Source organism: Acanthochromis polyacanthus, chromosome 14 (genome assembly GCF_021347895.1).
Source record: "Acanthochromis polyacanthus isolate Apoly-LR-REF ecotype Palm Island chromosome 14, KAUST_Apoly_ChrSc, whole genome shotgun sequence".
NCBI lineage: Eukaryota > Metazoa > Chordata > Actinopteri > Pomacentridae > Acanthochromis > Acanthochromis polyacanthus.
The window spans coordinates 27,939,827-27,964,819 of NC_067126.1; the positions used below are offsets into that span (position 1 = coordinate 27,939,827).

General features: G+C 40.1%; 1 protein-coding gene across 3 annotated transcripts in view; it reads right to left on the minus strand.

The window, feature by feature from the left end:
- The window catches only part of erbb4b (erb-b2 receptor tyrosine kinase 4b), a 328,153-nt gene that overhangs the window by 175,943 nt on the left and 127,217 nt on the right, over positions 1-24,993 (minus strand). For 2 of the 3 annotated variants that reach the window (XM_051959185.1, XM_051959184.1), the window contains exons 2-3: positions 16,711-16,761; positions 10,199-10,350 (exon numbers count right to left, since the gene is read on the minus strand). In XM_051959185.1, the coding sequence (XP_051815145.1) occupies positions 10,199-10,350; positions 16,711-16,761 (203 nt within the window). The remainder of the gene's footprint in view (positions 1-10,198; positions 10,351-16,710; positions 16,762-24,993) is intronic. The other variant, XM_051959186.1, reaches the window with a different exon arrangement.

Here is a 24,993-nt window from a genome sequence, read left to right on the forward strand (position 1 = left end):
TAGAGGAAAGTTTTATTTTCTTTCTTTTCTTTCAAACAGACTTTTAACCTCTCCATTTCTGTTATTTCATTGCTATAAGTCCAGATCGTTTTCAAAAGACAGGAGGGAGAAAATGATATTGGCTAACCGGCAGTGGGAAGGGGAGCAGGAAAATGTATCTGTCAGTCAAGCGATGAGACAGGTTTTAACCCTGCGTAGGAGTACAAGCGCACACTCACCCCAACTCTCCGACACAGATACCACCAATTGCTTCGGTCAATTTGACGGAACGTGGGTTTAAAATGAGTGCCACTGTGGCAAAGAGAAACTTTCCTGATGTCACACTTCGCATCACTTGCAGTAAGACACAAACACACAGTAACACAGCGTCATGCATATACACACAAAAAAACAACTTGTGTAGAAATACACACAAACATGGCACATCATCAACCTCTGACTATCAACTGCTGCTTCTTTTGCTTCTGTGCAAGGGTGGAGAATCATTCATTTTCAGCCACTGCTGTCCCCGTATCTCTCACATTCATCTCTCTCACAGACGCGCTGACAAGCTATCCATTTGGTGACTGTTGCAGGTGAGAGAGGAAATGTGAGAAGTGAAACGCTGTTATTAGGAAAGCACTGAAAAATAATACCGAACTTCACGGTGATAGCAGGAGCTGCATTGTGAAGATCACAACCTAGACAGAGCTCAGAGGTTCTTCGGTGGATCTGACTCAACTAGAGAGTTTCTTCTGGCTGCTACTGTGCATGACAAAAAGTAACAGGGGGAAAAAAAAATGCGGGAAAAAAAGTAAGTTGGGGAAAATCACTCGAGACATCTTTGATTTTTTTTCTGCGCTTTCCAAAGCGTGCTCCTCCTATCCGCCGTCTAGTCTTTCAAACTAGTTCCTGGTCAAACTCTTTCACCCTGTTTTCCCTTGCCAACCTTTCTCCTCAGGACTTCTTTCTCTCAACGGTCTCACTCCCAAACCCACACTGTCCTTCTTCGTGTCAAATTAAAGTGATGGAAATGAACTTGAGGAGACGCTAATTGCAATTGTCAATCCAATCTAGGTCGGGGCCGAAAGACAGGGGCTCCCTAGCACTTCATCAGTCTTCATTAATATTGAAGGAGTTTGCTGAGGAGCAGGGGCCCAACGTAATCTGCACTCATCTAACAGTGCATCAGAAATTAGGAAGCTGGGGGGAGCACTGATGGTGCCTGAGGGACAAATATGCCAGTCAAAAAGAACTATGAAGAAAGATGTCAGAAGACAGGCACAGAGTGGAGGGAGAGATGCTGCTTTCAAAGGCTGTGGGAAATAGCAATAAACAGCAGCTTCACATTTACCATTTAAACATGAGTACCAATATGAAGGACCCTGCAAATAGGAACATGAGGGATAGAACTATTAATAGTAATGACTGATGAATTGTTCTTTTTCCTTTATATCACTCGAACTTTTCACGCTTGCATGACAGCAAAACTGCATGAATCATTATTCCAAACGGCTAACTGAAATGACCACATATGAATAATTCCATCCAAATGATGTGGCAAATGAAGATCCCACGATATAATGTAAACTTGATATATTACTGTTGAGTCAAAGCCTCCCTTTAAAGGCATTATGGAGGATGTTTTTTTTGTTTAATTTGTCTGATTCACATAAAATGAACATACTGACCTTTAGTGGACTTGTATGTATGGTCTCTAAAAGAATAAAAAATAAAAAAAAATAACTGTGGACATAGCAGGACCTGATAAACATCAGCCAATCAATGCACTCGGACAGAGGAGTTTGGTTTGCTCCCTTTCCTGTCAATTAAAAATTTTCCGTCTCAGGCCTAGTTATGTAGATTACGTACGCCTTGGACTTACGTGTTTTCTGTATGCGTTGCTTTGGTATAGCTTCGTAGTTAGCTGGCGACTTGTTTTGCTCATCTTTTTTTACATAATGGCAGATAAAGATCCAGGGAGACCCAGCCGTAAAAGACAACTTCACGAGTGCTACGCAAGTTTCTGGAGGGGGGCGTTTCTTCTTTAATGTTAAGAGGGGGGAGGTTAGAGGGGGGTGAGGGAGAGGTTGTATGTGCGCATGCGCATGCTACGTTCAAAGTCGTAGGAAATTAAATCTCCTCTAATGCCTTTAACACTGTAAACAAAAATTAAAAGTTATGGTATCTGTTAGTATCCATTGTTGATCTATTATAAGAAATTGTATTTTTATTTTATAGCTGTTTCTTTGTGTTTTTATTACCTGTGCATTCCCAAATTGCAACTTTGATATATCTCTGACAGGTACCTGAAGGCAGCATAAGCTAATTTGTCAGGTCAACTCTATGGGTGTGAGCTTACAGTTTGAAAGAGTAGATATTGAAATAAAAGTGATGGTAGAAGAGAGATGGGCTGATTTGTTATGAATTTAAAACTGTGCCACACACGCATACACACAGTCAATACCGGCTGGTCACTCCACAGCAGCATTTTCAGATGGTTGGTGCCCACAGATCCAGATGGTCAATCTGACTTCTCTGGCAAAGCAAACCTATGTTTTATCGAGTGAGCTATAAAGTTTAAGTGATGTGGCAGTTAGACTCACAGAATGTTGCTGTTCATTCCCAGCAGCCTCTGAGTTACATTTTCAGGGGCTTGAATACTTACTGAGTTAGTCAATTTAATGCAACATACTCGTACACCTACTTGAGCACATTCTTAGAGAAAATATAAAATGCTTTTTCTCAGTCTGTTTATTTTGACACATTTACCGTGGTATTACCGGACAGAAGCACAGAATGCAGTGAGCTCCGATTGTAGTTTGACATCAGAACTGAAAGAACTGCACTGACATCGAAGTAGCAGTAAGAAATGTGTGTACTGAAGTGATGGAATTTAGTTCAATTCTATACATCTGCACAGTATATCATGCTTTAAATCGAGTACTGGTCCTGCTGTCTGCTCTAATGTACATATTCTGCATCTTCACACTTGCATTAACCATGAAACTGGTCATAGTCAAACATATAACCTCCTGTAGAGAGACAGAGAAGTGGAGAATAAATTATGCATGACACAGAGAAGGCATTACCTTTATTTTATGTGACTGATAATTCTTCAACCATGGATGTTATTCCTCAGGTAAAAGTGAAGAAGTGAGCGCACCTGTATTTAACAGGATGAGCCATCACACCATTATCTTCTAATTAGCCGAAATGAGTCATCTGATATGAGATATTTTCAGTGAGATTAGAGGCTGATCTTGCTACTTCTGCAGTCTTATCGTCTGGGTGACATGGATGTATCAAGCTTCCATGTCATTTGTGGATCCTGTCATGGGAATTTAACAGCAGTGGAACATGATGACACTTGCATTTTGCATTTACAGTAAAATAATAAGAGCATATTGTTAATACATGAAGACTGTGTGATCAGCTTTGAGTATTACAGACTGGATATAATGTCCTGCTGTATATGCAGTGATTGCATAATCAGGAGACGATGGTGTGAGATTTTATCACAAACTAACCACCTCTCCTTTACTTTTAGTTGAAGAATCTGCATTTAGTCATGTCTACGCAACATAAATCAACTTTTTTTATGTAGAAAAAGACAGCATCTTGGTTTATTGTCCGTTTTCTTTTACTTCTTAGTGTATTCCTGTAACTATCTTTTTGTCCTTCTGTATATTATATTTGTATTTCTCTTCATCTGTCTTCCTAGTTATTTTCAAGCCTATACTTATTTCCATTCAGTACTTGTTTTTAAAAAGTGAAAGTACTTTTACCTTATTCTCAAATATTGTTGGTTACTTTACCCAACTCTGCCTAATATTCTTCATTAGGAGCAAGCAGAGTGCAATAAAAGGAAAACTTTTTTATTAAAGCATCCTTCTTTGTGTAACCTTTAGCTTGCTAACACTATAGAACTTGCTGTAAACTTTGCTACATTAAACACTCTGATGGCTCTCAGTGTTGCTGCAAGTGAGGCAGGAAAACAAAACATTCACAGTCAGAGATTCATGTTGCTATTAAAGCATGAAAAAAGAAACAGCGTAGGTTCGACCTACTGCACTCTAGCTTCCCCTTGGCACTAAATATTGCAAACTACTTGTACTGCCTGTATTAAGTGAGTACATGATTCCCTTTAGCAAAATGTTTGCTCACTTTCCAATCCCTATTAACCCATAACTGGCCCCTTCACTTTCAAGCAAAGCAAGGTCAAGTCAACTGGGAATGAAAGTGCAGAGACACTTCTGCTGCCTGGATTTTCTCCATCTAAGTTACAGTCTTCCATTTCATTGAAAATGACTGAATTAGACAATTTGACCAGATTTGCTGGCATGAAGACAGTGACTTGTAAAGACGTCCAAATTAAAGATCCCATGCTGTGCCCCTTTTCAGAAAATTAATGAAAATCTCAGATGTTCCCAAATTCTATTTTTCAATTTGTCAGCTCGGGCTGCACAGTGTCGTAGTGGTTAGCACTTTCGCCTTGCAGTAAGAAGATCCCTGGTTCAAACCCCGGGGTGGGCCTGGGATCTTTCTGCATGGAGTTTGCATGTTCTCCCTGTGCATGCGTGGGTTTTCTGCGGGCACTCCGGCTTCCTCCCACAGCCCGAAAATATGCTGAGGTTAATTGATTACTCTAAATTGCCCGTAGGTGTGAATGTGATTGTTTGTCTGTATATTAGCCCTGTGACAGACTGGCGACCAGTCCAGGGTGTCCCCTGCCTTCGCCTGAGTCAGCTGGGATTGGCTCCAGCACATTGTGCAAATTCCATTGTGGTGACACTGCCATCAACAACAAACATAATCCATGTCAAGATCCTAAATGCTGGGAGTGCATGAAGATTATTGTGTTCACTCCTGCAGTCAACAGCAGTACATTTGATGTGTTGCATCTATGGCTGAGACAATTTAGTGTTGGCAGAAGCAACTCCAGAAAGTACATAAACCTGGCACCTGCTAATTCTAAATGCCTCACAAGCAGTGGTTGGCTAAGAATATGCACCATTTAGCTCAGTGACTACTGTTTAACTATTTGTCCTTCTTCAGTTTCTGCATAGAAATAGAATAAAATTCTTACTGACCTGTAAAGCTGGGAGGTTATGTAGGTAGGGGGTTGGAGAAATTGCAGTAGTAACCGTTTTTATGGTTTCACAGCTTTTATTTTGTATGTCCAAGTTGTTAACACATACAAAACACTACAAAATGGATTTTCCACATGTGGGACCTTTAAGTAACCCGTTAAGTATCTTTAATCCATCATCATCCTCTGGTCTATTTCTGCTCAGTGGTACAGTCGAAGTGGTTTCCATCTGGAATGCATCATTATGACAGCTGAGAGTCATTTGAACAAGTGCAGGGTCAAGTGAACACTTCAGTGTCACTGAAGACCACATTAACAGACCACCGCCATTTTCTAAAATCCCTCTTTAGTGCACAGAAATTGGAGAATTAGCCATCAAAAGTTGAAGAAGTAAAGCTGAGAAGATGGATAAAATAAGGCAATGATTTGTTTATGTTACATGCAAATAATGTACATTTGCCTCATTTGCTTGTTGCCTTTTAAAGTACAAGGACAGTTTTTGGTTGCTTTGTACTGACCCACATTATAGTAAAAATATATTTATAAAGCAACTGTCATAAATATGTAAAGCAAAAGGAACTCGGTTTTGGGGGGGAAAAAAAGTTGAAATCCTGAAAGAGATTAAGGGGGAAAACAAAAGAAAATAAAGTGACTGAAGCACTTATCCTTATCTTTAAATGTGCATTTGTAATTCTGAATACAGTGTGTGTGTTTGTTCATATTTCTACCTTCTTTCACATTCTCTTTACTCTTTTCTAATGCTAACACAAATCCAATTGAAAATATGAAATTGTTCTATTTGTAAATGATAATTCTATAATTTATTTACAGCTACAGGGATAGAGGTGGGAAGTCAGTGAACTGGTGCTGGGCTGATAAGCAAGCTGATCACCGCATTAATATTGTGGGGGGTGGGGGGGTTACATGTTTACTAATGGTTGCAATAGCAAGACAAACAATCCGAACTGACTGTGTGCTTATGGGTTCCTACTGAGACTGGGAAGAGAGGAGGGGGAAGAAAAAATTAATATTTAATAATCACAGATCTGTTTATGAGCTCACACGAGAAAACGACACAGGGGAAAAGAAAGATGCAAAGTGTGTGTTTGCATTCTTTTGCGTCCCATTCACAAAGAAAAAAAGTGAAAATGTTGAAGTAGAATATGTTGAGCTGGGTACAACTTGTCATTTCAATTTCAGTATGCAAATGCATGTTCTGCTTGTATTATGGCAAAAAGGATTCAAAGGAATGAGAATATGGATTTAGCAGTGATTTAAACACTGGCGATGTAAACACTGCATGTGGTTAAAGCTTGCTGTGGGGCTGTTGGTGTGAGAGCGTGTCTGGGAGAGAGGGGAGAAAGCCTCAGCGCTGAGATGCAGTTATTAATCACAGTGCAAGCGTTGATTCATCTGTCGTGGCGGCAGTTTGGAAGATGGACTCTATTTACTGCTAAAGCTGTTTGAGGGGCTTTGGGAGGCAGCTATCAATCTCTTGGCTATCTTCAAAAGAAGGCGCCAATGCACAGGCATCAGTTTCAATCACCTCCCAGAGACAGGTGGTATGGTAAGCTGCTGCACAATAGTTTTTCCTTTACTTCTTCACTTCTTCTCTCTACCTCAAGGTGATTTTCTTTTCACTCCCAAGGGAAGCACTTTATTAATGTGCTTTATCATAATAATAATAATATTACCTAAAAATACATACTGCACCCTGCCCTTTGGCTCCCTTGCTGTTTGGCATCCCGTGTTCCTAATTAGCATCTTCAATTAACCCATATTAATTGCCAACTACGAAGAGGTGGAGGAACCTGGCAAGCTGGTGCCACAGGGAGTCGTTTTGTAAATGATTGGTGGCGTGTAAAGGGGGGATTGTACTAATGCACTTTCAACCTCAACCTGCAAATACCACCTTTATGTAATGCGAGCATGTACAGATGACATTGTAAAAGATTTTTTTAAAAAAACAAAAAAACAAAGGCACACCCTAACTAAAGCAGGAATGTGAACGGTGCTTTCAAGTGCACTGGTTCTGTGTAGTTAAACAACAATCACACTTGATTTTTGAACCACATCTCTCCCCCCTACCACCCTTTTTTCATCTAAGGCAGTGGGGCCTATTACCTCTGCGGGAGTCTAATGGCAGCACTTTACCATCCATTGCTCCCTCTTTCTTAATATCATCTTGGTTTTGTTCTGCGTCACAGGGGGTGTTATCAGAATTGCTCAGCACAATGCAGAACATTTAATGACTCTGTTTTGTTTTAGTGCCTTGATCAATCTTGATTTTTTGGTCCCGACAATCTAAATACACAAGAGAAGACAAGTTGCCCCATTACTTTTACCTGATGTAAACAAATCACTTTGTTATATTAACTTTAAATCATCGTTGTAAGGAGAAAAATGAAAACACAGCTTGCCTTGTTGGGGGACTGCCTTCTCTGCAAAGCCTCCTTAGCCAAGTTCATTCGCACAGCAATACTGGCCCATTAATGTAGTCAGCACTTTAGTGCAACACCAGGGGAGCTTCCAAGCCCCCCAGATAGACTGGAATCAATTGGAGTTGGATGGCTTTGGCAGTGCAGAGTGCAGCCAGTATAGTCTGGGGTGATGTTCGTCAGAAGTGGAGGGCCAACAAAGGTCACCAAGAGCAGCTGATTTCACCGAAAAAAAAAAACGGGCTGCATTTTCTCTGCACTGCAAATCTCTCTGTAGTAACCTCCTTCTAACCTGTCATCACCATGCTATTACTGCTCTGGCCCCTAAGGAGGCAGGGGCTATGATCACCTCTCACTGTGTTTGTGTGTGTCCACCAAACCAAAATGAAAGCAAGCAATCATGTAAGCGATTCGTCCTCAGGTTTCTCAGACGAACATGCATTTCTGCAGAATTAGAGTGCAACATTTACCATTTATTTACCATATTCTAATGATACTTAACCCTTTGAACCTCTGAACTCACAGATGGGTTTGAAAGTTATATGATCTTTAAAAAAAAATGCCAAGATTAAACTATTTATCAGAACAGAAAAGGTGAACATAGAAAGAAATCATGGTATTTTATCCAGATCCCTTTATTATCTGACTCGGAAACAACCAACAGTCACGTGAAAAAAAAAAATTCTGAGACTCTTTAAATGTACTGGGCTGAACTGCAGGCAGTGTTTACACAGAGGGGATAGGAGAAAATGTGGAAACAAATTAAAAAGTAAGTCCTGAAATATCAATTGAATGTAGAGTCACTGTTTGTAACAACATTGCCAATGACAATATAACTGCCTTATACTGTCTGTACTCGTGTCATGGTTGTTTCTATACAGGTGCAGGACATTGCATTGCAGGAAAAATGAGACCACAGTGACAAAAAATGTGACAGGAGCCCAACACGCCAAGAAACTGCTTAAAAAAAGGGGGGGGGAAGCGTTAACACCTTTACCAGGCTTCAAATCCAGGTTGCACGGCCTGATTATTAAAAAAAAAAAAAAAAAACTCATTAATATCTAAATGTTTTAAAAGTTAGAAATTGATATTCAGAGCCACAGCTCTTCCCTCCTTTTTCTGTGATTCATGTTTAATCAGGAAGGAGACTTGCAGGATCAAGTTATTTGGATTTTGATCATTCTCTGCCTCGATGGTGTGAGCATACAATCAGTTAGACACTCTGAGAACAAAGTCTGATTACCCCTGATTAGAACAACTTTCTTCTCCACTTATCATTGGCTATACAGGGACTAATCTGAGAGCTGACTGGTAGAAAAAATAGATCTGAGCATAAGGCGTTCTCTGTGCAGCAAGGTCAAATGGGAAGATAGTGATGACAAAGTTCACATTGCTAACTTTTTATTAAACAACTTGTACTAACAAAACTATGGATGTTGAAATGGTCATTACTACATAGCAAAAAAAAAAAAAAAACTCAAAACAAAAAAAAGCTGTAGGAAAGCTTTGTAATTCACCTGCTTGTATGCCTCATGTTGTCATTTTTCATGCTTTTTCACAGGAAATCTTTGGATTTGTTGGGTTTTCAATGTATTATTTTGTCAGACCTTAACTTTAATTGTTGTATTAATCCAGTAGCTTTTTCAGTGTATAACATATAGTATGAACCTTAAAATTTAAGTTAGTCAGAATAATTTGCATTATATAGAATATTGCAGGGGTCGTAACCCTAACATTTTAGCCTAGCCGCGCTAGACAACCCACGGCAACGAATTTAATTCTCTGCCAGGGTGGGTCTAGTTACCCTCTATAAGGCTCGAGGCTGGATTCTCCTAAAACTGGCCGGACCAATCATCATGAAGTATAGAGTCAGAAGGCGGGCATAACTAAGTGACGACAGAGGGGCGACGATTCTGACAGAAACAACCGGAAACAACTAGCCTAGCCGTGCTAGACAATCCACGGCAACGAATTTAATTCTCTGCCAGGGTCGACAACAAAAACGACAACAGTCGTTGAGCTCCATTAGCACCGACTCTGAATAATCTTTCTGTTAACACGTCTGTAATATACTTGAGCTTCACCCATTGACTGTATAAATAAAGCTTCACCGAACTACCGCATCCTCTGATTTCCGGCGCTCTAGGAGCCTATTCGTTGCGCTGATTGGTTGTATACCTACCCAATTGCTGCAGAGTGATTTGATAGACAACCTTTTAGCCCGCCTCCCTCCCTGTCGAGTGTGCCTAGACCCTTGTGCCTTCAGAACATTGGTCTAGCGTGGCTAGGCTACTAACATTTAATTTAGTCAGGTAAATTTGTTTTTTATATAATGTTGCAGGATTTAAACTGCAATTTTTGAACTACTATGGTAAATTCACATAATAAATGATACTGTAGGGTCTTAACCTTTATAATTTAGCTTGTTAGGTAAATTGGCTCAGCGACTGTTGTTAGAACTGTGATATATAAATAATAATGTCTTTAATCTGCTCTCAAATATAGCCCTACATACTGTATATCACCACATACCAGTTTATTCTAATGAAAATGCTTGGATATGTGGGGTAATTGACTTTTCACTGAAATACCTATCAACAGCTGTACCTTTGCATTTGACAGAGACATAAATCTGTAAGTGCAAGTCATAATATGTCAGTTTACTGCATCACTGAGTTTTTCCCCTTACTCTGAGGAAGGTGAGGTCACGGCTGCGGTCAATGCTTGTGATCTCAAGGTTGCCCATTACGACTTCACAGTTCTCGTAGTATTTCCTCAGAGTGCGGTACTGTTGTTCCAGGTCCGACAGTGTGCTCAGCTTGTTCTCGGTACCCGCACATACTAGAAAAACAAGAGACATGGACAGAGTTAAAACAGCTATGTTAGATATATCTGGGTACTTTTTACAAAACACTCTAGAAAATGATAAAACGGCACTGCCAGATGGAACTATTTTGACAGAGAAAACATTTTGAACACTGACCAGAAACACTACATTACTGGTAGGCTTGATAACAGTTTATTATGATTAAGATGGACCAACAAAAATAGTCTGTGTATATCTAACAAAGCAGCTCCAGTATGGCAACAGGGAACAGACATATGAAAAGCTTTTGTGCTATTCTGTGCCAGAAAATTCAGAATGTAATAGAATCATAAGTCCATAGATGGTGACTTTGCTGTTCATGTAAGACCAGGAAGCCAATGGACCCCACTGCACCTCAATCCCTCCCTACATTACCACTTGTACCCGCAGGGCGGATGAGAGCTCTTTAGTGGCTAGCCGGGCTGCACACTTGACAAGTAATTAAACAGAACCATTTCCGCCATTCGCACACCTTACTCACCCAAGACGACACAAACCATCTGCCCAATCAGCTGGTGCTTCCTAGTCTAGCATGAAACCACACACACGTGCACACATGGACACCGAATTTTTTTATTTTTATTTTTTAAAAAGGCACATAAATCACAAAGTTTCTATCTTTGGAAGAAAGAAAAAAATCTTTCACTTTCCACTGATGTGGCCTTAAAACATAAGCCACATTCACCGCATTACGTGCATCAGCGTTTTCTCCTGTTTCTCCAACATTTCGTAAACTTGCTGAATTGCAAGCCAACCTACAGATACGGACGCTGACATTCAGTCTTTTGAAGCATTAGTTTCATTTGTATTGCCATGGCGGTGTGGTTTCTCCCACCTGCACCCTCTTCACGCTTGATGACAGAGAAGCCATCACTGTGACGGAGGGGTGATGGGTCCTTCCCTGAGTCTTGTCACACTGTCACCCATGAGCTGTTACCTCTCTCTCCGAACACCGCCACCTTGAAAGATCTTTACTGACGGTTTGCATTTTAATCCAAGATCCATTACACCCTCGACTATGCGCTATACTGTGCTCTCCATTTTATACCGTATATCCTCCTTCAGTCCAACCTGAGTGCACTCTCCCCTCTCGGCTAGCAATAAACCAGGCCAAACTCATTTAGGACCTTTCTTCATACAGCCGCAATGTGGCAAAATCTTTCAATTTCTTTTCCTATTCACTCCTCCCATTACACAACAGATACACGTGGGAAAAAAGAAGATTCAGCCTCGGGGCAACACAGGCTGTAAAGACAAATGGGATTGTGTTTAAATACTTCCACATCTAAGCAGACATTAGATAAGTGGAGCCATTCCAATGTGACCTGGACAATACCCATACGAGCTGGCGCTGATTAGCTATGTTGCACGTAGCATACAGTGCTGCTCAGGAATGATATATGGCAGACCTGGGTGTTTTCAATAACAGTTAGCGTGGGCTTGAGGGGAGCGGGGTGGAGGTAGAGGGGGGGTCATAAAGTGAGGATAGGTGTAATAAACTGTTATTGCACCCTTGGGGCAGGGCGCCGAGATCAGAGGGAAGGGGGCATTGTGGCATGTGATGTCTGGTGAAATTTGCTTTTTTAAACCCATTACTTCCTCAAGCGAGCCTGCTGACTTTTCAAACCTGCCTGCTGCATTGTTAAGTGTATGTTTTGCGTGTTTGTTCTTTCTTTTGTGCTTAAACATGTCATTTCTAATGAAACACTGAAACGCTAAAGCTCGGCATGAGCTCGAAATGGTGCCGACTGCCAAGTGAACCACAACAAAACCATCTGTGCTGCGTGGCGCATGTATAGAGAACGTGTGAACTGTTGCAGGTTTACTGCAAAGCTTGGTGAGCTTGCTGGTGATACGTCCGCATGTGTGTGCATGAACGTGGGCAGGCTGTAAATAATAGACCTCAGGATGTATTTTCCCCCTCTCAATGCATGATCGAATCCATTTGTCTCCATGCTCAATATGTTACATCTGAGACTGTGCATCACGGCAAAGGTTGTGTAAAACAGTCTCTGCGCTTTATATTGGCCAACCTGTCTACCCAGGAGCGCACGCTACAAGACACTCCGTCGTCGTCTGTTTAACATACTGCCTAGGATGCAGGAATACACTGCAAGAACAGATGAATCTTCATATTGTTTAAAGCTTACGGTTGTTCCATAAAAGAAAATCTATCTTATCTGTTTGATGGATTTCACTCCCTGGCACACTTTAAAGCTAAGAATGTCAATGAGATTCAGTATCTGCTCTCCATATGTATAGTATATCAGCCCGTGTGAGTAAATTGATTTAATTTGTTTGCAGGGAATTTCATCTCAGAGGTGATAGATTAAGGCAATGAATCATAATAATTCAAAATTTTCCAATACATGTAATTAATGAGATTATGAGCCAATGGCTGGAAATGCATCTGGCTCAATTTGTGAGGCCTATAAGGGGTTATAAAGTTTTTCCTGCAGGGCGTTGCCAGATAGAGTGAGCTTGTGAGAAGCTAAATAATGCAAAACTGCATTTTTATCAGATAGACAAATAAATAGACCGATAGTTCCCATGTTTCTCCGACAGGCCGCCACTAGAAAGTACCCCAACATCTATCACCGTCTCAGTCACAATCTCCACTATCAGCAAACACTGAGTTCTTACATAAAACCAAAATAAGTTTCAATATTTGCTAAAAGACTCAGCCCTGTCTTCACCTATTCTATTTCATAAATATCTTCATCAGGATTAAATAGGCACTGCCCTGTCATGGTTTTTACCCCTTTCCCATTTCATTTCATAGGTAGTGCACACAACAACTTCATCAATAGTGCCTTTCACGATTATTGAATGCCTATAAAGCTGGCGAGTCTCTGAGGTTTATAGGCTTCTGCCAGTGAAGCTAGCAAAAGGTCATCCCAATAGCTAGTAACTGACTGAATTAAATAAAGTTGCAAATGTCACTTACATAAGTAAACACTGTCAATAGCAGAGCTTGGCTGACGTGACTTGAATTAGCAGGAGGAGCTTGCAGAAATTAAGCTGAAACTTTGCCTCGTGCGGTGCAAAATTTCCCATTTCCTGTCAGGCACACTGAATAAAGCACCATATTTGAGGTCAGATTGATCCTTTGTCCCCTAATGTCTCCCAGATGAGCTACGGTGGTTAAGTATGAGTTACAAGCCACCGCTTCTGATGGTAATCATGGCCTAGATTATCGCCCATCTGCTGAGCGGCTTAATAAGCATCAGAAACAATAACTGGATGAGGGTTTCGTGATGACGGCATGGTCCAGTAACACCAACCTCTTGCTGCCCTCTGAGCTCTGGTCACCTACCAACAATGCTGTCGCTGTCTCCATATGGTCCACCATAAATTAGCATTCTGGTGCACACAGTCCCGACACCCTGTGGGAGTTTTCCACAGAGGAAAGCTTACAGCTGCTGATGTGCTCCCTGGGCTTACAGAAGCTGATTGCACTGCTTGCATCTGATATAATACAAATGATTACAAATAAATGATGCAGGGGTATGATCAGTACATGACACGTACTGTTCAATCTCACTTTTTCAGTAATCCCCTTTTTCTTTAGTGAGTAGCGATTTTCTGCAAACAAGCTCAAATAAACAGACTGTCTGCTATCTGCCCGTCACTAAAAGGCAGAAAGACAAGGCACCCTTGGGTAAAGTGAGGGAAATATTTAATAAGTTGGGCCCTAGATAACAATAAGATCTCACTCCTGCTTTCGTTTAAATTCATTGTCAAGCTAATCCTGCAACAAACACAAGTAAAAACAATGAACAACAAAAGAAAAAAAGCAAAGGCAGGGTTTTCCAAGAACAGAAAAAAATATATATACACACAAGAAATTACTAATAACAGATTGTTGTCATCTTTGTCTGTGTGTCTTAGTGTTCGATATCATTGCCATTTGTGTATGGTCACTGTTGCTGAGTAAATAAACAAAGGTCAGTAGCCAGAGAACATTTTTATGGAGAAACCGGGAGAACTGGCCAGAACAATGGCCGGACGTCACCCTAACCCATTTATTCTCTCTGACCACCTTGCTCTCGGTATTTCTGTGGGATTTGAAGTTGTCTCCAGACAAGAAAAATCCATCCGAGTCACAGGGGAGTGATTGGCTGACACTGACACACACCTCATTACCTCAAATCCGAGCCTCTTCTTCCTGACCGAGTGCGCTGCTGACAGTAGGTCTGGTGAAAAGCCCTCTAGACCTCACACTGACCAGTAGAAATGTGTTGGAGTTTGTGTGTGTCTAAATGTGTTTGTATGACTCTCAGCTTTGGCTTACCCCAGTAGTACACAGGTGTATGGACCAAAATGTGAATTACTTTGCCAAAAATAGTTCAGCATGCATGTTTTTCTTCAAGCTGTGGTTTTAGATTAACAAGGCTCTGGGGCAAATGCACTATAGCCTAGTTTTACGCTCCGCTGTATTTAGCTTTTTGGCTTCATAAAAAAGTAAAACTCTTAAAATGGCCAATGATACGTACTTTTTCTCCTTTATTTTTTTTAAAGTTTTGGGAGTTGCTGCTGCATCCAATTGTCAGGTAGCATTACCGAAAATACAGTTTTGCAATCATTATTGAACAGTTTTCCTAAGACTCATTTCGTGGAAAATGATAGAGAATGGAGAAGTTTTGAATGAATATATTTAAGAATGAAAGTAATTGCTGTGAAAACTGTGGTTATGAGAGAAAATGGAGTTTCACTGCTTGCTTTGCTTCCACGGAAAACAAACAGGCATCCAGTGACTTGTTGATATGATCCAACTTTTTTTTGACGAATTTCTGTTTTAGTATGTCAGAGGGTACAAACAAAGCAACGCCTTAATTATAAGTAGATAATGACAATAAATCAATCTTAATATAGTTCCCCTTGCCCGTTTGTCAGTGTATATCCTGTGACACTGGACGGAAAAGCTTGAATTGACTGTCTAATAGGTGGCATGTGCATTGTTTGTGACGCTGGTGGCTTTATTCATTGACATTTCTGAGGACTAAAATTGGTTCCGATCTGAGCTCAGTAACAGCTGGACTTCGAGTGGTTTGTTATGCGGCAGTGAAAGATGTGCACAAGGGACTCGGAGATCTAATACTGGCATTAGAACATCATGTCACAATAACTCTCTAGTCTCTGATGCCAACTCCTCCTTTCTATTTAAACAAAACATTGACGCAACAACTTCTCAATCTCTCACCGGTGAGGACCTTCACTTGTTAAAACAAACAGCGCCATTAAGCTGTGAATAGTTCGATGGCAGACCAAAATAAAACTCGGTCCTCTGGCTTCTGCAATCAAGATCAAGATCTTGAGTGAGGAAATAACTTTCTCTCTGTACTATTGTTGAACAGCAGCTCGTAGAATGTACCAGCAGCTCCAACAACACCAGCAGACTGATTGCTCCACCTCAGGTTCGGGATTTGCATTCTCCCATTTAAACTTTTATTCAGATCATATCAGTTATTTAAGCTGCACAGCTCAACAGTTTGGATTGTGAGCCTTCAGTACACGGATCACACAACTGTGGAAAAAAGTACTCTGTGTTGAATTTGGACAGACTTGGACTGAAACTGGGCCCAAAAAACAACCAAATACAAGTTTTATGTTTGCAAAAGCTTCCGTATTTTTAATTGCAGACAGAAGAAAAAGACAAAAGAAATATGAAGTCACTTATATTGATTAACCATGAAGCAATAGCAGGGAATATTCGAGAATAAAATATTTCAAGTTAGAAAAGAGGCTTTCATGCATAGGATGAATGAGCTCTTATGACCCGCTGTCACCCTCAGAAACAGAACATCAGAATGCTGAGTTATTTCCAGCCAGTGTTTAAGGTGAATGGAGCTATTTTGGAACAGCCAGCCATTTGATAAACATGGTGGGTGGTCGTGCGTAATGGCACTGAGCTTCACCGCTGCACTGCTCAAATTGGAGGCAGCAGATTTATCAACAAATCTGTCCTGCTGCCTCCAATAGTTTGAGGGATTTAGTTACTGTGGATTAAGAGTCATTAATGTCCATTTATATTAAAAAATAAATAAATAAAAATGAATGCAGAATGATTTCCTGACATTCTACTTTATCCACATTGAATGCTGTATTGATGATGCCAATTTAAACACATTTAGTGTCGAGAAAATGTTCAATTAAAATAGTTTATTTACATTTTGATAATCATTCTGTTCATGCTGTGCATCTGTTTATGTCTGGTTAACATAATTCTCAGGCTGGCCAGCAGTTTGAAGCAAAAGAAAAGAGTTGGTTTTGAGATGTCTATTCACAGCGCAAAGTCTTAACACCCATTTTCTACCCAAATACCAACAACTCACCTTGCGCTGACTTTGAATGAACCTCCCACCTGCCTGTACCTCTCCTTCCACCTGTGTACCACACAGACAGACAAAGAAAAGCATCAGGGTACATGCGGTCTGAGTGCTTCCACTGGTCACTGCACCGATGCAGAAATAGTGCGCACAATCCTCCCACTGCAAACTGACAAATGTAAAAATTATGTTGGTGTGGTCTCATAAGAAGCATAAGGATGAAGTAGCTCAAATATATGTGTAAATAAAAATGCATGTAGTAGCATTTTTCTTTGAGTCAATAATTAACTTAGGACAACTGTCCCGGAGCATGAGTGCATGACCACCAGCTGCTATACCATTTATGCTTCAGCCACTGGAGGGCAAAATGAAGCAGTTTAGTGAGACGTTGACAACGATATATGCATAATTCATGGTGCGTTTTAAAACCAAACAGCAACAGAAGCACCTTCTTCCTTTTTTCAAAAAGCATTCATTACAGAGGAAGTGGTTGGAGGTTTCTTTTGTTGGAGAAATCAGCTGGTGCTCCGGCAAAGATTGAAGCAGCCGGTGAAGGACCCTCCAGGGCTGCTCTGGGTGCTTTAAGGTGCACCCACAACCACTGTGTGGTTTCAGGGCTTGGTTTTAATGTGAGAGGTGGATGATTAACCAGCTTCTCAAAAAAACAGCAGCTGTATAAAAAGTTCAGCTGGTTGAAGAGACAGGAATTGTTGACCCTCTTGCCAGGCACCTTTATTCTCTGCTATTTCGCTCTAGCAGCATTTTGATTAAATATCATGACAGGAAGGGTTACTGTTTAAGTCTGAGATGTCAGCTTGTTCTCACCTAGACTTTCCAAGAGTTCTCACTGCTCAGACAGCTACAGCAAGAGCTTTACAGCTGACAGTGTTAATGCAGTGAGATATGTGGGGTTACTAGTAGACTCTGCATTCAGATTCTTTCCTGAATTCAAAATGTTAATTTAGGTACACTCAGTTATTGTGTGCCATATATCCGTGCTATATTTGTGTTTATCAAGCTCTTTATTTTCTTTATCTTGACTTAGGATGTCAGAGTAAAGCCAATCGAGGAACACAAAGTCAAACGCCTTATATAGCCAAACAGGGAAGTTTGGAAAGTTATTTTTTTGTTTATATTTTTGCAGGCTTATGTACATTTGCTGAATGTATGCGTGCATCTGTGCATGTATCTGCACATATATGCACATGCATATGTGTTATTACTCTATTTCACGGCAAAGCCACCTAACTTTCTTTCAGCTGCAGGCAGCACTTCTCCAATCACAGTTTTTTTTAAGTTTTCCCCCAGTGGCATTGCCTTTGCTCCTGTAGTCTCACAAGCTTCCTCCTAAAGCAAGGCGGAGTGAAATGTATGCTCTTTCTATACCAATAGCAGAAACAGTAAACCCCCCTGAGGTGGTTCATATCCCAACAGTCTGCTAAAGAGAGACAGTAAAGAGGCTGAGCAATGGGGTCAAATAAACAGCTTGCATACTAAATTGGTGTGTATGTGTGCACATGTGCAGGTGTCTGACAGTGTTGGGTGAAAATGTACATGTGCATCTCTATGGAAGGGTGACCAGTCAAGTAGACAGTTCTGCTATTTAGAGACCGAATTTGGTTTATTATGATTTGGACTCAAAGAAGTGGCAACATAAATCATTGTGGCAGCAGAAATAAACAATATATCAGCACACTGTGCACAAAGGGGTCTAAAGGAAGTTAAAGCAAACACATGCACACAGTTATACCATATGCACAAACACATTCACAGAAGTGGCATAAACAGTCATCAAAAAATGACATCATCGCCTGTTCATTGTTCATGTTATTCTGACAAGGGATCACATGTGGTCATGTGAGTAATGAGCATCCAAAGTGAAAGACAAAACTCGTGAACTGGTGTTTTTATTCCACAAGTCTCTGAGATCTCTTAAAAGGTCAGGGAGGATGTTAGTGCTACAGAGTGGACACTTTGACACCTGACCTGACATCATGCTTCTCATTTTGTATCGTAGTTTCTGTTCTGTCACCACCACAATCAACACATTTAATCAGGTAATCATTGTGGCTACACCACTTTCTCATTCTTGCAGAGTGACAAAGTGTTTATGTGATTCTGTATGTGTTTAGCGGCAAAAAAATAAAAATAAAAAATCTGATTACATGCACACATTATAAAATCTGAAAAAAATTTTCCTTTCTAATTGTTATTTATTTCCCCAAAAGAGCTGGCACAAGGTCTTGATAAGCTAGAAGTAGAATATATTCTAAATACTGTGATTCCTTTTGAAGCTGCTCTTGGATTTTTACACTTCACTGCTGTGATATATATTAAGTATTTTATACATTTATATATCACTGTCAGGCTAATTTTTGCTGTTACTATAATGATTGATATTAATAAAAAGAAGAGAATGGTGCAGATAATTTTACATCCTTGCTATTTTATTAGTGCAACTAATTTAGCCTCCACTGAAGGGATGATTCTATTTAAGCTTACAAACGCTTTTGTCTTTGTTTTTCTGCAAAACAAATATGCATTAAAAACAGTTAAACATGAGAAGAGATCTGATGGTTGGAACACAAAAACTGTACGTAAATTGAGAGTGAATTGTCAGCATTTGCGTTTGCCTTTGTCCCCTGTTTTTCCATCTCCCCTCCCCTTTTGATCTTTTTCCATTCTAGATTTTGTGCATGGCTTCCTTTATATTCTTAAGCCTTCCAACTACAATAGAAATCACAGTCAATTCAGGATGTCAGATATTTACCAAGGGTGAACCTGCAGATTGCTACCAGAAAAATGGCTCATAACAGAAATTATTAAGCATTCTGCAGCTGGCCCCTTTGTGAGCTATCTGCCTTTACAAAGCAGGAAAAAGCGACCGAAGGAAAGGCTGATTGGTGTTCATTGTGTAAGAAGGCGATAGGTTTTATACATAAGTTACTGTGTCCAGGAAAAAAAGTCCGACTGGCTCTCTTCACTTTTCCTATTTCACCTATTCACACAAATAGCCACATTCACAGCAGGAGCTGTACTGTACTGTATCATGGATTGGCCACTGAGCAGCTTCACGGGGGCAGTTGTGTGTTAAGCGCACTGCTGAAAGGCTCCTCAAGGGTAGAGGATGATGAGTGGAAGTATGTTACTCACACACTTCTTTTTCCAGCCTGTTTTCAGTCAGTCTGGGGATGGGAACCGCTGACCTTTCACATGCAAACTTGCCTCTCTTGCCTCTGGGCTTCCAATACTTTCCTTTCACGTTCTTCCCATCCTTCTCTCTCTCTCTCTCTCTGTCATTCTTAGTTCAGGTTCAGGTGTTGGAATCCATCCTAGGCTCTATTCTAGAAGTGAGTGAAATCCTTTCTGATAGTTTTTTTCTTTTTTTTACAGTGCATTTGGGACGACACTCTATCAATTAAGCCAGCAGGCCAGTCAAAATGTTACCTCATATCCTTCATGCCTCGAGCACATGCTGGTTTCCAGCCCCAATGTGTGGTTCTACCCATGAATCTTAATCTTGTACCCAAACAGTTGCCATCAATTATCCTGGCTGCTACTGCTAACTCTTCCCCTGCCTCCCATTTTTCCCCATTAAAAAAGCCTTTTTTCCTCCTCGCTGTGACGGAATTGCCTCGCTCGCTTGCTTGGGAAATGATTTCTCAGCAGGCTTTGCGTGCCCGGTGCTTTCCACAGGTAGAATATTTGAATGGATGCATACCTGTACTTCTGTATTTATTGTACATATGAATGCAATCATACACATTCCTGTATAGGAGTTAAAAACCGTTAATCCTGCTAATTTTTTCTTGCAAAACATTGAGGACCAGAAAGCTCACCATGCAGGATAGAGTGCGGAAAAAGCCGGAAAAATTATTTAAAAATACACATAAATACTGCAAGAACACTGGGAAAAAAAGGTGAGAAAACATCTTTTAGAAGTAGAAGAAGTTAAGAAAAAAACACAGATCTGGAGGTTTTAGCTACAGGCAGTAGTGTAGATTTAGGTGGTAAAATTAAACATCAGTTCACTGGATGACTGTCAATTTATTTTAATGTGTTTCACAGTCCTGGATAGGCAGATAAAAAAAAAACCCTGGCACTTAACCCAAGGTTTATTAAATAGGACACTTTTGAGAACGGATTTGTTTTGTTCCTTCCAGCTGTGATGTTTACCCTTCCCAAGATAGCATAGACAATAGACTGGAATTGTTTATTCATTTGAGCATCTCAAATGGTTTCATTAAAATTACTGTTTGGGGCCAAAAGAGGTGAACTCATTCAATATTTCATAAAGCAGCAAAAAAATTCAGTCTCAACTCCAAAAAGGAGAGTAATTTTAAATTTTGGGGGGGGAACAGGATTTAGATGTTTCTTCTTTCTCTCCCTGATGTATCTTGTGACCCTTTGAGGAGGATGCATAACTTTTACTTGTGTTCGGAGAAGATTTATAGTGTAGTTGTGCTACTTTCAAGTAAGATATCAGAATTTGTCTTTTATAATTGATAATTCTGGCAATAAATAGAGAACCGGGGGCGTACTAGCACGCGTTCCTTATGATGCCGCCTTAACATTACTACACATGCACATGTCTAACACCAGCAACTCTAATCCAGAGTGGATGTCTTATTCAAGAATCTCTAAGACATCTCTCTTTTCTGAGTCTGTCAGATAGTGACATTCATTAATTCAAGACGCTGCATGTTACAGACAACAGACATGTCTGAAGCTGTCAACAGAGTAAAATAACTGAATTTATGAAATAATTTATTCCATTAAACTCCTGACATGCAAGCAGGTAGAATGTTTATGTGTGACACATCAAGACGACAAGAAGACGCTGCTGGAGGCATTTGATTGTCTGAACGCATCATCAGTCCTCGCTGGTCCTAACCACGGTGTCTTTGCTGTCAGTCCATAATGAGACTTACAATGGAGTTTACAGTTGGAATTAGGTAAAGAAAATGAATATTTTCTTTTAAAAAATATTTGGAATAGCAGGATGTACCTTCACCAGTGTGGCATGCCAAACTACCTAAGAGTATATTTTTCATTTAAGGATCTGCAAGATTGTTTTGAACTTCCCAGTGAGAAGCACTTCAGCAAATTCAGCTACCTGGAGGCATTGCTTGCGGGCAAAGCCTGTGAGAACACAGAAATCTAACTTGTTAAAGCCCCAATAACCCTAAGCACAGACTTTTGAAAATCAGGGATGCTTGGCTGCAAGTGTGCTGTAATGTACATGCATTTGTTTTAACAAATATACTTGCATCTTTCTGTTACAAATTGGGAGTTGTCCGTTGTTTTGTTGCAATGTTTGCACAATGACAAAGTGGAGCAGTGAGGAAGCAAACAAAAGTGGATAGGCAGATAAACAAAAGTGGAACCATTCTATTTAAATTACAGTTGCAGATACTCAGTTGCCCATTGCTGAGGAAGATTTATAACAATGTGGCAGAAATTAAAGCAGCATCTATACCTGAAGGACATGTGAACGCTCGAGTCTTAGATACAGATCGATTCATCAGAACATATTGTGTGTTCTTGTTTGTTGCTCTTTTTTTTAAAAAAATGACTTTTTCCTGCTATTGACACCTCACAGTGACAAAACAAATGTGTTTCGCTCTTTTTTTTTTTTTTTATTGTGCTGCACACTCTGAAAAGAGCTGATGGTGATTCGGCTGTCCTTGTCACCTTGCGTTCTTTTTAATTTGCAGCAGGACCACCCTTTTCATCACGGCCCAGATCGATTATAATTTGTTTTAAGGCTAAGCGGATGAATGTAAATAGCCAGGCATTGACGCTTAAAAAGATATAAGCTAACACCCAGGCAGGCCAAGCAATCAGCTGGGATGCAGATAGTGAATTCAGCCTTGCTTGTAATCTATGTTCTTATTAGAGGAGAGAGCAAATACATCTTGTAATACAATATCAGACTCAGCAATATATTACCAAGTGGCAGAGAGCCACAGTGGTCAGGCAAAATGGAATGGGCTGTCTTTGCGTGCTTTTACTTAGATGTATTTGTGGTATACATTGTGTGTTTACAGAGAGGTAACAAGAAAAAGTCAGAGGGAGAAGAGGAAGTCATATTTTTCTCACAAACTTGGATGTTACCTGAAATTAACAAGTACACCTTCATCTACATTATGATTTAGTACTTAGATCATTTTTTATATTACATATACTGCATTTGATTTTATTTTCTCATCCTTTTCAGTTTGCTGTTTTGCAATAAAATAAGCTGTATCCCTTTGTGAAACGTCAACACTACATACTGCTCAGGTTTCCATGTGACCAATTTTTATTTCATCTGAGTCCTTTTTTTTTTTTTTTTTTTTTTTTACTCCAAAGGTTGCACTGCTGACTGCAAAATAAATGGCTCCCAAGAAAAAAGGTGAAGAAATAGAAGCAGCAGGAATTGGAAAGTCCCTGTTCACATGTAGCGATGTTTTATCTGCTATAGTAGAGCTTATGTTGTATATTGGAGGCTTTATTTAAAAAAAAAATATGTGCACTGTTTCTATTCAGTTAATCGTTTCTGTGAGTACACTAAATTAATTTAATGCAATTCAGTGCAGCTGTTCAGACATGAATTCTGCTTTACAAGACAATAACATTCAGTTCAGACCCATGCTGAAAGAATCCATTTAGTTGCATGTTCATTAAAGTTCAAGCTGAGGGTGGTGTTATAACAAAATGCATTTTCTGTTTCTCAAAACAGCAAAACTTATACTTTGGCAACACCACCACCACATCTGACACGGTTCCTACCATCTGAGAGGTACTTGTGCCAACAATTTGTACTTTTAGTATGAAGCCTTGCATCTCCACACATACCAATTCTTAGTATGTCTTTCCTTAAGTCCCTTTTTTACTTTTTGCTTTGACAACAGACACCATCTCCCTGCTTGCCTTGGTGTGCTTTTTTTTTTTTTTGGCTTTCTGCTATTGCAACCTCTTGCTTTATAATACTTTGTTGATATCATTTCTATGTGGCACTTGGTGACGTGAAGTGTAACAGACCGGCCTTCAAAGCTAATAAGACCGCAGATGCTTTCTCCAATCCCATCTATTTCCCAACTTGTGTCTGACACAAACTATCCTGATGAAAACTGCAAGTGCCAATTAAGAGGGGAAAAAAACACGAGGGAAAAAAACACACATGAATTTTAATTTGAAATAAATCCTAGAAAAATAACATATGATTCTGGATTTATAATTAATCAGTTTATCTAAAGAAGCAGACAGAAGTCCATTTCCTCAACATGTGATGGGTCTTTATGCCTGGTCTATTTGGTGGCACATTTTAATTAGCTATTATATAGACACAGGTCACCATGTAAATCGAGGACACGGCAGAGCGGAGAGGTGAAAGTGATGAATTTTTACAGTCCTGAAACAACAGGATGCTTCTGCATAAACTCCATCGTCCAGTGAGCTCAAGCAAATAGCCCACTTCTCCTCCTTCCATACAATTTCTAATTGTATGTACAGCTAGCGGGTAGATGCATCTTTGTTAAAATGTACACTGGGCAGCTCCTCAGTTATTCATTAATTGTGCTCTGGTGGGCTGTTGTGTAATTGTTTCTACCACCACACTGGAAGTGGCTGGCCAAAGGAGCTTACTATTAATTTTCCCCGGCCACAGCCAAGGGATTAGATGTGCTTTCCCTTGGCAAGGCTGTTTGGCAGCCACACTTATCTGCAGCGACTTACAAGGCTTATTGAACATTAGCATGCAATTATCTTTGATGGTCTAACTTTCCTGCTGGCTGACAAGACCCGATGATTCCCTGTTAGGGCTTTTCTGAGGACATGACATGAATATCAAGGTGCAGGGAAAGCAGAGAAAATAAAAATGTCATCCAGTTGAAATGGACTCTCAAAGTTGGTGGCATACCAGAACACGTTTAAAATCCTGATTGATTTTGAAGTGCGGTGCGTCACTCATCATGCACGGATGTGGATTTCACAGTCGGTTTTGTCTCGCTGTTGTCAGTATGCTCAAACTATATGACTGTTGTATGCAAGGAGCAGATACTGCCAGTGGCACCGGTTGCCAGAACATCACCAAATTCACTTTTAAGCTTTTTAAATACTCCAAACATCCCCTTTTCTGAGGTTCATAATAATTAAGAGGTAAGAAGGAGGAAGGGTTACTGAAGAAGGAAAACTCGGAAAATAGTCTATAGATTTTAAAGCTAAAATCAATCAATCAGTTGTGTTTTTTTATAATGCAAAAAAACTATTCCTAACAGAGTCCTCTTCTCATTCAAAAGACCATAT